Below are 15,145 nucleotides of genomic sequence, written 5' to 3' on the forward strand. Positions count from 1 at the left end.
TTTGTAAATTGCTTTGGGTAGTATACTCATTTTCACTATATTGATTCTTCCAATCCATGAACATGGTATATTTCTCCATCTATTAGTGTCCTCTTTGATTTCTTTTACCAGTGTTTTATAGTTTTCTATGTATAGGTCTTTAGTTTCTTTAGGTAGATATATTCCTAAGTATTTTATTCTTTTTGTTGCAATAGTGAATGGAATTGTTTCCTTTAATTTCTTTTTCTACTTTCTCATTATTAGTGTATAGGAATGCAAGGGATTTCTGTGTGTTGATTTTTATATCTTGCAACTTTACTATATTCATTGATTAGCTCTAGTAATTTTCTTGTGGAGTCTTTAGGGTTTTCTATGTAGAGGATCATGTCATCTGCAAACAGTGAAAGTTTTACTTCTTCTTTTCCAATTTGGATCCTTTTATTTCTTTTTCTGCTCTGATTGCTGTGGCCAAAACTTCCAGAACTATGTTGAATAGTAGCGGTGAAAGTGGGCACCCTTGTCTTGTTCCTGACTTTAGGGGAAATGCTTTCAATTTTTCACCATTGAGGATAATGTTTGCTGTGGGTTTATCATATATAGCTTTTATTTTGTTGAGGTATGTGCCTTCTATTCCTGCTTTCTGGAGAGTTTTTATCATAAATGGATGTTGAATTTTGTCAAAGGCCTTCTCTGCATCTATTGAGATAATCATATGGTTTTTATTTTTCAATTTGTTAATGTGGTGAATTACATTGATTGATTTGTGGATATTGAAGAATCCTTGCATCCCTGGGATAAAGCCCACTTGGTCATGGTGTATGATCTTTTTAATGTGTTGTTGGATTCTGATTGCTAGAATTTTGTTGAGAATTTTTGCATCTATGTTCATCAGTGATATTGGCCTGTAGTTTTCTTTTTTTGTAGTATCTTTGTCAGGTTTTGGTATTAGGGTGATGGTGGCCTCATAGAATGAGTTTGGAAGTTTACCTTCCTCTGCAATTTTCTGGAAGAGTTTGAGTAGGATAGGTGTTAGCTCTTCTCGAAATTTTTGTTAGAATTCAGCTGTGAAGCCGTCTGGACCTGGGCTTTTGTTTGCTGGAACATTTCTGATTACAGTTTCAATTTCCGTGCTAGCGATGGGTCTGTTAAGATTTTCTATTTCTTCCTGGTTCAGTTTTGGAAAATTGTACTTTTCTAAGAATTTGTCCATTTCTTCTACGTTGTCCATTTTATTGGCATATAACTGCTGATAGTAGTTTCTTATGATCCTTTGTATTTCTGTTTTGTCTGTTGTGATCTCTCCATTTTCATTTCTAATTTTATTGATTTGATTTTTCTCTCTTTGCTTCTTGATGAGTCTGGCTAATTGTTTGTCAATTTTATTTATCCTTTCAAAGAACCAGCTTTTGGCTTTGTTGATTTTTGCTATGGTCTCTTTTGTTTCTTTTGCATTTATTTCTGCCCTAAGTTTTAAGATTTCTTTCCTTCTACTAACTCTGGGGTTCTCCAGTTCTTCCTTTTCTAGTTGCTTTAGGTGTAGAGTTAGGTTATTTATTTGACTTTTTTCTTGTTTCTTGAGGTATGCCTGTATTGCTATGAACTTTCCTCTTAGCACTGCTTTTATAGTGTCCCATAGGTTTTGGGTTGTTGTGTTTTCATTTTCATTAGTTTCTATGCATATTTTGATTTCTTTTTTGATTTCTTCTGTGATTTGTTGGTTATTCAGACGTGTGTTGTTCAACCTCCATATGTTGGAATTTTTAATAGTTTTTCTCCTGTAATTGAGATCTAATCTTAATGCATTATGGTCAGAAAAGATGCTTGGAATGATTTCGATTTTTTTGAATTTATCAAGTTTAGATTTATGGCCCAGGATGTGATCTATCCTGGAGAATGTTCCATGAGCACTTGAGAAAAAGGTGAAATTCATTGTTTTGGGGTGAAATGTCCTATAGATATCAATTAGGTCTAACTGGTCTAATGTATCATTTAAAGTTTGCGTTTCTTTGTTGATTTTCTGTTTAGTTGATCTGTCCATAGGTGTGAGTGAGGTATTAAAGTCTCCCATTATTATTGTGTTATTGTTGATTTCCCCTTTCATACTTTTTAGCATTTGTCTTACATATTGTGGTGCTCCTATATTGGGTGCATATATATTTATAATTGTTATATCTTCTTCTTGGATTGATCCTTTGATCATTATGTAGTGGCCTTCTTTGTCTTTTCTCACAGCCTTTGTTTTAAAGTCTATTTTATTGGAAATGAGTATTGCCACTCCTGCTTTCTTTTGGTCTCTATTTGCGTGGTATATCTTTTTCCAGCCCTTCACTTTCAGTCTGTATGTGTTCCTTGTTTTGAGGTGGGTCTCTTGTAAGCAGCATATAGAGGGGTCTTGTTTTTGTATCCATTCGGCCAGTCTTTGTCTTTTGGTTGGGGCATTCAACCCATTTATGTTTAAGGTAATTATTGATAAGTATGATCCTGTTACCATTTACTTTATTGTTTTGGGTTCGGGTTTATACACCCTTTTTGAGTTTCCTGTCTAGAGAATATCCTTTAGCATTTGTTGGAGAGCTGGTTTGGTGGTGCTGAATTCTCTCAGCTTTTGCTTGTCTGTAAAGCTTTTGATTTCTCCTTCGTATTTGAATGAGATCCTTGCTGGGTACAGTAATCTGGGCTGTAGGTTATTTTCTTTCATCACTTTAAGTATGTCTTGCCATTCCCTCCTGGCCTGAAGAGTTTCTATTGAAAGATCAGCTGTTATCCTTATGGGAATCCCCTTGTGTGTTATTTGTTGTTTTTCCCTTGCTGCTTTTAATATTTGTTCTTTGTGTTTGATCTTTGTTAATTTGATTAATATGTGTCTTGGGGTGTTTCACCTTGGGTTTATCCTATTTGGAACTCTGCATGATTCTTGGACTTGGGTGATTATTTCCTTCCCCATTTTAGGGAAGTTTTCAACTATTATCTCCTCAAGGATTTTCTCATGGTCTTTCTTTCTGTCTTCTTCTTCTGGGACTCCTATAATTCGAATGTTGGAGTGTTTCATATCGTCCTGGAGGTTTCTGAGATTGTCCTCATTTCTTTTAATTCGTTTTTCTTGTTTCCTCTCTGATTCATTTATTTCTACCATTCTATCTTCTATCTCACTAATCCTATCTTCTGCCTCCGTTATTCTGCTATTTGTTGCTTCCAGAGTGTTTCTGATCTCATTTATTGCATTATTCATTATATATTGACTCTTTTTTATTTCTTCTAGGTCCTTGTTAAACCTTTCTTGCATCTTCTCAATCCTTGTCTCCAGGCTATTTATCTGTGATTCCATTTTGATTTCAAGATTTTGGATCATTTTCACTATCAATATTTGGAATTCTTTCTCAGGTAGATTCCCTACCTCTTCCTCTTTTGTTTGGTTTGGTGGGCAACTCTCCTGTTCCTTTACCTGCTGAGTATTCCTCTGTCTCTTCATCTTGATTATATTGCTGCGTTTGGGGTGGCCTTTTTATATTCTGGTAATTTGTGGAGTTCTCTTTATTATGGAGCTTCCTCACTGTGGGTGGGGTTCTATCAGTGGCTTGTCTAGGTTTCCTGGTTAGGGAGGCTTGTGTTGGAGTTCTGGTGGGTGGAGCTGGGTTTCTTCTCTCTCGAGTGCAGTGGAGTGATCAGTAATGGGTTATGAGATGTCAAAGGTTTTGGAGTAACTTTGAGCTGCCTGTATATTGAAGTTCAGGAGTGTGTTCCTGTGTTGCTGGAGAATTTGCGTGGTATGTCTTGTTCTGGAACTTCTTGGTCCTTGGGTGGAGCTTGGTTTCACTGTAGGTATGGAGGCATTTGATGAGCTCCTATTGCTTAATGTTCCCTGAATTCAAGAGTTCTCTAATGTTTTCAGGCTTTGGATTTAAGCCTCCTGCTTCTGGTTTTCAGTTTTATTTTTACAGTAGCCTCTAGACTTCTCCATCTATACAGCACTGATGATAAAACATCTAGGTTAAAGATGAAAAGTTTCTCCACATTGAGGGACACCCAGAGAAGTTCACTGTTTTTGAAGACAATGGTCTGCTTTTCTGGTTGCCTGATGTCCTCTGCCAGCCTACAGAAGTTGTTTTGTGGAGTTTGCTCAGTGTTGAAATGTTCTTTTGAGGAATTTGTGAGGGAGAAAGTGGTCTTCACATCCTATTCCTCCGCCATCTTCAGTTCCTTTAGCTTTTGTTGTGAAGCTAATTTGGTGGTGCTGAATTCTCTTATCTGTAAAGATATTGATTTCTTCTTGAATCTGAGTGAGAGCCTGAGTGAGTGCCTTACTTGGTACTCTTGGCTGTAGGTTTTTCTTTTTAATCAATTTATGTATCCTTCATCACTTTAAACATCCTTATCATTCTTTTTTTTTTTTTTTAAGTGAGTCTTGGCTCTAGTCGGAAAGTTCTGAATATAAAACATTCAAAACAGTTGTGATGACTTGTGCATTTTAAAATTTAATTGAATGTTTTCTAAGATTATCTTTCTCAAGGAAGAATATCTACTGATAAATACATTGTGATTTACTTTAGGATCAGGCTGCACTGCACAATATTTTATTGAATCATGACAAATTACTGTGAACTTCATCTTATAAAATGTTTAACATTATATATTAATAAACTACACTGAAACATTTTACATATCAAATGCATGTGATGATGCATGTTTTTCAAAATTATTTTAGGGGCAATGATTTTCAGATCACAGAATATAGTTTTTAGTTTCTGTATTATAGTTGGGAGTTCAATAAATAAAAGCCAAATAAGTAATTATTGAATACTAAAGGAATATCTAAGCAGCCGCCTTAAAAAACTATGGTGCACATCCAGAATATCATGAAATATCTGAAAATTTCCCCTCAAAATTAAAAGAGCTCAATTCTCCTGGCAATAGGTTCAGGAATCCGCAAAGATGCATCTAGTAAACCCCTGTTCCCTAGAGGTAATTGTGGACAAAGGAAAAGATCAAATTGCCTAGCCTTTGGCATGAAGTGTACAACTACACAGATTGAGTTATATTGCCCCGCACCTCCTGCAGTTACAATGTTAGGGTATGAGTCTGAAACGACCACGTTAAAGAGTAGCATATTTTGCATGTTCATTGAAATATAGCTCTATCATGCAGAATGTCATGACAAGGGAAATTAATCTTTTCCCTAGGGACTGAGAGGAAGTCAGTCTGATCTGGTTTCCCAAATGCAATCGCCAACCCTTTGCTGTGTTAAGACCTCAGACATGTTCTAGTCCCCAGCCCTTTTGGCCACCTCCCTCTATCCACTTGCTTCAAATGTTTTCCATTCCCACAGCTGGGTTGTCCCCCTGCAGGCTTTCTTCTGCCTGCCCAGCTGACGACGTTTTTCTGGCTCCAGAAAACTTCCAAGATTGTTACAAACAGTGCTTGCGGGGACAAAGGATTGTCCCGAGTAAAACAACAACAACAAAACTAGGACGCTCTTGCAAGAATCCGGATGGGTGGCTCCCCACATGAAAACTTTGTGATGTTTCTCTCTTCTTTTTCCCTCCTCTATTAAATAGGAACAATGTCACTGTTTCGAAAGCTTGGGAGTTAAACTAAGGTTTTACTTGTGGCAGAAGGTCTATAAAAAGTAGTCAGTGCTGCTGAGATACCTGAAGCACTTCCCATTTCATAATCACTTCTCTGTTGCATTGGGGCAGGGAGAAGTTTCTAAGGGATGGGCAGTAATTGAAAAGTAAAAAAAAATACAGTCAGCCCTAAATCTAAGTCTTAATTTAATAAGCCTTTTCTCTCTGCAGTTTTAAGAATAATAGGGAAAAAAAGAGGCTCAATTAGTTTAAGAAGAGGCAGTAACATTTTATTTTATTCATTAGAATATTATTTATCATTATTTGCATGCTGGGATTTTGCTTATAACTCTGGTTACACTGAATTTAAACAGCCATAAAACGGTTGTCAAAAAGATGGAAAGAGAAAACGTTGTTTATAGTCTTGTCAGTGTTTTCTGCCAGTATTCTGTTTTTCCAACAGCTGCAGCAGGACATGCTGTTGGTATTTGGAGGCTTCTAGAAAGGGAAGTGGCCAAGTTGATTTTCCTAATCTCTAAATTCAGCACACTGGTCACCATTCAAAAACCTTTTCTATGTGTGCATTAACAGTCATTAAAAGATCAGTCGTGACGCCTTACAGGGAGGTCTACAACCCAGGGCAGGGCTCTGATCCCCAACTTTTCTGCTGCTGAGCACATAAGACTTATTTGCAGAAGTTACTTAACCTCTCTTCACTTCGTTGCTAAAACTGTAAAGAAAGGTTCCAGATTAGCACAGAGTAAATGGATGTTAAAAAATACCCTTGATACTAAACAAGAAATGCTCACTTCTGATGGACATTATTTTCAAGCTGTGCCCAATGTGTTCACTCTTATTTCAGTCCATGGCATCCTGCTAATGATAACTAGCACTTCTATTTATGGGAACCACTGTATTTTTAGTCTGAAAGGGGGGGGTTGGGCAAAACTTCTCTGTTTTTTGGCTTCATCAGGGACAGCTCTCATGCTTTCTTAATTTATGGCCTATCTTCTGCTATTATTAGGTCTCGCAAATGAATTCAGTCCCTAAGTGTGACTGAGGATAAGTCATGAATGATTTTGCATGAAGGCGTGCGCGTATTCCCGGATGCTCAGGGAATGATTTCTGATTCAGTTTTGGAAATATTAATACAGGATAGCCCTGCATAAAGTCTCTAATTCTTTCATTTGATTTCTAGACATCCACACAGACTGTCACTGTTCCTTATACTGTTCACTTAAAGTCAAGTGAATGAAGAGCCAAAGAAATTCACTATTAATAATTTCCATATAAGGCAAAGAGAATCAGTCTTCTTACTAATTTATAAGAACCAGAGATGCATATTATTATTTTTGTTAAATGGAAACTTAGACTGAGGTGCTCAAATGTAAAAATCATCATTAAATGGGACCTTTGGAGGCCAAAGTAAAGGAAAGTACTTTTCCACGGGAAAGTTTCTTAATGACACTTTTATTAAAGTATATAAGTCCCTTTAGTGGGCTTGTTAATTGCCACAAGTCATCACTTCTTCAGGATTCTCCATAACTATGTTAACTATGTGCTTTTCTTCTCTGTCTCTCCCTTCTTCCCTCTCTTGCCTAATATGATACCATTTCCAGACATGTTAAAAGGGACTAATGTAGGATGAGGAAAACTGGTGTGCTGCAGTCCATGGGGTCGCAAAGAGTCAGACACGACTGAGCAGCTGAACTGAACTGAATGTTCAGGAAAAACTCCATAGCAAACTGCAGAACTCTCATACTTGGGTTTAAAACTCTTTCCTGAAAAATAATGCATTAGGCCAAAAACATGAGAATCCCTTTTAACCAGTCAGAGTGGTGTTTTCTCCTGTTCTGCATTTTTTTGCTAATGGCTACATCAAGTAAACTTTATTGCTGACTAGACCCATCCTGAGGGACACTGATTTTCAGAAGACAAAGCATGTCCCCAAATATCAGTTCCTTTCCCTATAGCTTGTTTCAATCAATTTTTCTCATCTATTCTTGATTTTATTCATACATAAATGCTGTTTATTGGAGCCAGGAGTTCCATAAGCATGTTAGAAGCTATGTAATAGAACCTTGTATTTTAATTATTAAACACTTTTATTTTTGTCAAAGAACTTCCCTGAATATTATGTTCTGGGATTCCATTCCAAGGACAAGTTCACATTAACAATAACCTTCCATTTAAAAAAAAAATTCCTGCATACTTTTTCTGCCTATATCATTTCTAGTTCATTAAAAGATACACTGGAACAAAATAACACTGCCTACTATTTTTACTCTATCCTCTGAAAAATTGATGAGAATTTTACTGTGATCCCATTCACAAAGTACTACTGTGCATACTGCTTTCTGTAACAGTGTCAAATATTTTCCACCAAGTATTTTCCATTTCCCATCTACTGAGAACAGGAAGATGATAATGTGCTTTCTCTAATTTTCTGCGTAAATGTACTTCAACTTTTAGAAAACAAGTTGCTTTCTACCATACAGGCTATTTTTTTAGGAATGGAATCAAGTATTTCTCTATATTCAAAATCCCTTGAAGAGTCATTGTTTGAGTTGAATTACACATGATGTTTTAGGTGGCAAGTGTTTACTTCCATTGAAAGAACATGTCCTATTTTTGAGGAAAGAAAAAAAAAAAACCTTGTGATACATCAAATGTTTCTTGCAAAACAATTTGGTGAAACAAATGTAAATGAATCAGAAACATGTGAAGTGTATTTCAGTTAAACTTAATGGGTTTAAATATGAAGGCAGTAAAGTGCTCGGGGGGAAAGAGTGTAGCAAGTCCGGAAGTGACATTTGTTTTGTTTTCATCAGTGCTGGACTCTTGAAAAGTGGCCTCATACTCTGAATTCAAGCTCATTCAGATTCTTTCTTAAGCCTAATGATGGAGTTACAGAATGGGACAGTTATATCCAAATTAATTTTATAGTTTTATCGGGCTTCACTTATAAAGTGGGCATCAAATATTCCAGTGTGCAATGAATGCTTCAAGAACACTTTTCAGTCTGAAGTTAGAGGTTTTTCTATTTTCTGTTCTCTTCTGAGGGTAAAAGTAAATTGTAATGATGTTACAGGTTTATCTTTTATCATCAAATAACATGTAAAGTTTCCAGAGTCACACATCAACTTCACACTTATTTCCTCTTTCTTACATGATCAGATCTGAATGGAAAACACAAGGGGTCTGAACGCATGCAAACATACCCAGGAGGAAGGCCCAGGGAGAAAAGGCAAGGGAAGAAAGAGAGGGGTGGGGCTAAGGGAGAAGCAGTGCATGCAGGGTAAAGTCATCAACCTCATTTCAAAAGTAAAACGTTCAAACCACACTAATCATTTGAGAGTCACAAAAACTTTATCTTGTAGTTTTCTAGTCCTATCATTTATGCTTGCTTAAAAACTATATTGCTTTTTAAGTTTTTTTATTTTGCAATTTTAAAAAATTCATTATTGTGAAAAGCAGGAAAAAAAAACAAACTACACCACAGCAATAAAAAAGACTTCCAAATAAGTCTCCCTGTCAACATGCCTCAAAATGTGAGTTAATTTGATGTGTGGTATGATATTTCTGTTTCTCCATTCTCAGTCTCTGAAAACAGGGACATTTTAAGCATTCCAGTAACTTCCTAGATACAAGGAATATATAATTGGAGGGTGTATATAAATGCATTTTTTGAGATAATATATGACATTGCTTAAGTAGCCTTCTGAATCAACAACTTGGTAGAGAAGTGTAGGAACAGAAGTCCTTCCTGTGTAAGTAGCCTGTAGGGCTATTTCGTATGTCCCAAGTCTGCTTTTTTGTTCCCTGAGAACATAATGATATAACTGGAGTTTACCATGCTCCGACCACTCAGAATTCTACTGCTGCTCATCACTGAATTTGGAGTGAAGATACTGCTCCTTGAATTCTTTGTTCCCAAAGTTTCATTGCTTCAAACTCTCTGGAAGCATCTCTGTCTGTGTGTTCCTCACAGGCAGGAACTGAGAAATCACTCTTAGAATATCTGTTCCATAAATGGGCAGGAAATGTATTTTAGCTGCTAGCACAGCCCATTGTTGCTTTTTGTAACCTTCTCCTTATGCTAGTTCAGTGGGTAAAAAAAAAGACTGACTAGGCTGTTTCATTTACACCTTAAATCAGTGGCAGTATAACAATTACAGCTATTTTTTGAGCCTCCAGAGTCACACGTTAGGGCTCTACTAATCAAAATAAAATCTAAATCCTAACCCCAACGTCGTGTCATTGAAAATACATGAACACTGTCAACTTTATAAACATTGATTGCTGATGGTGATGACAAAGATAAAGCCCTTAATTAAGTAATTGTTACTACATAGTACCTCTGCTCAGAACATTTTTAAATATTTCCTTTGAGGAGGGAAATATTCTGATTTTCCATCACGATTTGGTGCAACAGCTTTTTGCTTACAAGATCTAATCTTTGCTTTTGGTGTTCTTGTTCTACTTCATGACAGGCCTACCCTTGTAGCAGTGATAAGGAATGTGAAGTTGGGAGGTACTGCCACAGTCCTCACCAAGGATCGTCGGCCTGCATGGTGTGTCGAAGGAAAAAGAAGCGCTGCCATAGAGATGGCATGTGTTGTCCTGGTACCCGCTGCAATAATGGTAAAGGGCTCATTCAGTGCTGATGGGCCTCTTTCCTTTCATGTAGGAAACCTGGAGACTTCTCCTTAGTCATACTTCTAAAATATAAGGAGACTCCCAAACTGGCAGGAGTGGGATCAGGGTTTAGAAATGTATAAGATTACCTGGTGTGTGTGTATTAGTCGCTCAGTTGTGTCTGACTTTTTGCGACCCCATAGACTGGAGCCTGCCAGGCTCCTCTGTCCATGGTATTTCCTAGACAAGAATACTGGAGTGGGTAGGCATTCCCTTCTCCAGGGCATCTTTCTGACCCAGGGATCAAACCTGTGTGTTCTGCATTGCAGGTGAGTGCTTTACTGTCCCTCTCAGATCTTAGTTTTCCTGGGCTCTGATCACCTGCTATAATCTATAATCTATGCTGACCCAGGATTTGCCATTGAAATGTTGCCATTGAAATGCCATTGAAATGTTGCATATAAATAGCTAGACACTATATTCCACTGAACACTTAAGTGAATATGTGCAAAGGAACCAAAGACAGAAACCTGTGATTCATCAATACACTTGTGAGATTGTTTTCATTTTCATACCAATTTCATAGCTTGATTCTCACACTCAAGGTGCCCTTTTTTGAAAGTCCCACACTGTGGCACACACAAATGCTGATAGAGTGATTGTTTCCTCCAAAAGGAAACATAGAAGTCTATTACATGGCCTTCACCCAATCTCAGTGACCTTATGGGCAGACAGTTCAGCATTGATGATGAAATGAAGAACCTCCAACACATGGTAAACAATTAAATACTTGCAGAACATGATCAGGAACACAATTAGTCATGCAAAACATCATAATCAGGCTCATATTCCTACACTTGCTCCTGACCTGTGGGCCTGGTCCTACTGAGTATCCTGGACAAGAAGCGAAGGGAAGAAGACCTCATCCCATTAGAGATGTTTACAGTGTGGATGGGGATTTTATTTTTGATTAAAAAAGGAACCTTGATCCTGAACACAGATGTCTGATCAGACAATTTTAAGCTACTAAGATTTGATAATACTTCACTCTGTCACTCTTCTAAACTCTTTGTACGTATTCACAGTAACTTTATGAAAGGAATTCTGTTTTTATCCCTATTTTTGCCCAAGGTCACTTGGTCATGAGACTGGCAAGATTGAAATCAAGAAAGCCTGGCTTAGGTCCAAACTATTGAGTCTAGATAGATGATAGATACATGGCCTCATACTTCACATCAGGAGACTACTTGAACAAGTCTAACTAATTATCTGACCATCTCCAGGCATCTGCATCCCAGTCACTGAGAGCATCTTAACCCCTCATATCCCAGCTCTGGACAGCACTCGGCACAGAGATCGGAACCACGGCCATCACTCAAACCACGACCTGGGATGGCAGAACCTGGGAAGACCTCACACTAAGCTGTCACATATAAAAGGTGGGGATAGTTGTAGTTCCAGAGAAATGTAGATAATTAATTCCATTGCTTCTGAGTGCAATTTGAAAAAAAAAATAATGAGAAGTTACTGAAATAGTAAGATTTTAACTGAATTTCTTCTCAATTTTGAGGATTCTAGAGGTTTCTTGGAGATCTTAAATTGTGAGAAATACATATGACAAGAATTGTGGTACTCCAGTTAACCATGCCATTTTCTAAATAGTTCAGCCTTTTTACAAGATATTTAGAATAAATCTTTTACACAAGCATTTCTCTTCCATAATCAAGAATAAAGCATTGCAAAACATAAATGGGAAAATGTTTGCTGCCTTAAGATTAAATTACTAAGATTTAGAGTCCTTTTCTCACCTTTGCAGATTCAGAAATTTTATTTCACTAAACAACCAGGTAATATACTATGCATAAACCAATTTTCCAAAAATAATTGGTTTCTAGAGGGATTATGTATGCCCATAAAAATTCCCTTCCTTGTGTCACAATATTTGGTAAGCCTAATCACTAATAGTACATTTTTGAAAAGTAGAAATACCTATATTTTTAAAGGAGGCTTTTGCAAGTGTATTCTGTGGAGCACTGTTCTTTCAAGATATTATATGACTAAAAGAGCCTGTGTGTTCAAGAGTTTTATAATAGTGTATCTGCCCATTTTTGGAACTTTAAAATAAACATTGATATATTGAAGGCTCTGACAAGTTCAGCAATGAGGAAAACAGGTTAACTTTTTTAGATACTGTATTTCCCTAGTTTACTTAAACATAAAACCATTTCCCCATATTTTTACCTTCTGTGGATCTAATATCCTACAAAATATCTGACTTGTTAGTCCAACCTAAAACACTAATGATTCTATCAATAGGGTTAAAGTGACTGACAGTTCCTCTTCAACCAGCCCTCGTCTATGCTTCCTGAAGGCCTTATCTCCTTATCTCCTATTTCTATCCCACTGAAATCACATGCATTTGTTAGTACATGCATGCTTAGTCACTCAGTCGTGTCCTACTCTGTGACCCCATGGACTTGCAGCCCCCCAGGCTCCTCTTTCCATGGGATTTCCAAGGCAAGAATACTGAAGTGGGTGGCCATTTCTTTCTCCAGGGGCTCTTTCTGACCCAGGGATCAAACATGCATCTCCTCTGTCTCCTGCATTGCCGGCAGAGTCTTTACCCGCTGAGCTGTCTGAGAAGTTGTCAGTACATGAGTGTCCATCTTTATTCTGACAGATCTCTATGTTACAGTACAGTTTCTAATTTATTAATCACTATTAGCTAATTATATGTGTAATTTCCTGATGGCAGCTAGCAAGAAATGTTGATGGCTAGTGAGTTGTGCCCACATTCACACAGTGGGACTGGTGACATCCAGGATGGCAGCTAACCTTTTAGATCAGGCTTGGCACACTACGGCCCATGAGCCAAGTCTGTCCTGCTGCCAGTTTTTTTATTTTTTTTTAATTTTTATTTTTACTTTACTTTACAATACTGTATTGGTTTTGCCATACATTGACATGAATCTGCCATGGGTGTACATGAGTTCCCAATCCTGAACCCCCCTCCCACCCCATATCATCTCTCTGGATCATCGTAACACAGGCCTGCCCATTCACTTAGGCATCATCTGTGGCTGCTTTTGTGATACAAGAGCAGAATGAAGAGCTGTGACACAGATCACATGGCCTAAAAAGTCAGAACTATTTACAATCTGGGAGATGACAAAGAAGCTTGCGGGCTACACATCAACCCCACTGCGACATGTGGGTGCTCTCTGCCTACCTCATCCTTTTACTGAACTGAATCTCCAGATCTGTGCTCCTGTGATTTTTTTTTGGATGGGTTCTTGGTTGACCCTGGGGCTGTTTGCCCTTGCTCTGCTCCACTCTGCATCATAGCTTTTCACAGACTTCATTGCCTAGACTCCCTGTCAGGTGGCTTCCAGCCGCACGGGTTTGGCTGTGGTGAGAGATTGAGAGGCAGAGGAGGGGAAAGGCCAACGGATTCTCTCTGCCTCTGGGAGTGTTTCTGGCAGAGCTGCGCCTCCTCGGGGCCTCAGCTCCTGCCGGGATGCCAGTCCCCTGCCCTTGCCCCATGCTGACGTCACCAGCTTCTCTGGATCCTCCAGCCTAAATGCGGTGGTGGCTTCCTGCGGTGCTGCTCTACGTTCTCTGGGGCTTCTTAGCCTCGCAACTCACTGCCTGTGTGACCCGTTCTCTGCATTAAATATCTTCTCTTTTCAATACTCAGCTCCTGTTTTCCAGGCTAGATTTTAACTGATACCTGGCCTTAGGAGGTACAGACAACTTCAGCCTTCTTGACTCAGTTTGTTTACTTTTTCCAAGAAGGTATCAAATTAAATAGAAGGCATTTCTTTTTACTGTCATTCACCTAAGTAAACAACAACACAGAACAGAAATATCTAAGATCACACCATACCAAAGTGAAGAGAAGATGCAACCCCCTCCTAGCTATTCATTAAACTTAATATTCAGACAGCAAACAACGGAAAGAGATGATACTTGGTTCACATGATTAGAGGGAAAGTCAATTGTTATGACTCTAAGACATCACGGAAGATAGGAAGATAGTTTAAGTACAAATATTTTAGGTGCTTCTGATTGCAGAGTAGATTTTTCTCCTACACTGTCATGGTAAAATCTTTCGGTCATCATTTCTTTAGGACATGAAGGAGATCCCTGTCTACGTTCATTAGACTGCACTGAAGGGTTTTGCTGTGCTCGTCACTTCTGGACCAAAATCTGCAAACCAGTGCTCCATCAGGGGGAAGTCTGTACCAAGCAGCGCAAGAAGGGCTCACATGGGCTGGAAATCTTCCAGCGGTGTGACTGCGCAAAAGGCCTGTCTTGTAAAGTATGGAAAGATGCCACCTACTCCTCCAAAGCCAGACTCCACGTCTGTCAGAAAATATGACCACCTCTGAGGACAAGCATCAGGAGCAGACTGTGAATCCATGTATTTAATGCATTATAGCATGGTGGAGAGTAGGATTTGGATTTCAGAAGAAGGGGTAAAATGAGGAATATGATAAGAACATAGATCAAAGAAAAAGGAAATGGAAGATCAGAGAGGGTGACAAGTGTGGTCAGTGTGTTTTCCATCATGCAACTTGTTTATGTAAATAATGTACACATTTGTGAAGATGCCATGACTCAAAAAAAAATAAATAAATAAAAGGCACACAGAGGGATTACTGATGAATACCATGTGACTTTCCAGGAGTTTAGGTTGTGCTGGAGGATCAATTTCTTTCACAGTGGTGACTGCCTATAAAAAATAACTATAAAGCCTTATTTCTATTTAAACAAAGTACTCCCCATATACCCTGGCATACAACAGGCTCTAAAACGTGAAAAGAGGAATTGTTTATGGGAAATAAAAGCATGGAGCACAGAGAATCTGCAACACCAAATCACCTTTTAATTTGAAACACTACGTCTTACTGCTCAATTAAAGACCTTGGTAGGAAGAAAAGCAGTCAATATTTTCTAAATAATTT

General features: G+C 38.1%; 1 protein-coding gene across 1 annotated transcript in view; it reads left to right on the plus strand.

The window, feature by feature from the left end:
* The window catches only part of DKK2 (dickkopf WNT signaling pathway inhibitor 2), a 129,418-nt gene extending 114,859 nt beyond the window's left edge, over window positions 1-14,559 (plus strand). The window contains exons 2-4 of the mRNA XM_068975736.1: window positions 10,034-10,184; window positions 11,462-11,617; window positions 14,309-14,559. Coding sequence (XP_068831837.1) covers window positions 10,034-10,184; window positions 11,462-11,617; window positions 14,309-14,559 — 558 coding nt within the window. The remainder of the gene's footprint in view (window positions 1-10,033; window positions 10,185-11,461; window positions 11,618-14,308) is intronic.
* The last annotated feature ends 586 nt before the right edge of the window (window positions 14,560-15,145 follow it).

This window comes from Capricornis sumatraensis, chromosome 7, assembly GCF_032405125.1.
Source record: "Capricornis sumatraensis isolate serow.1 chromosome 7, serow.2, whole genome shotgun sequence".
Taxonomy (NCBI): Eukaryota; Metazoa; Chordata; class Mammalia; order Artiodactyla; family Bovidae; genus Capricornis; species Capricornis sumatraensis.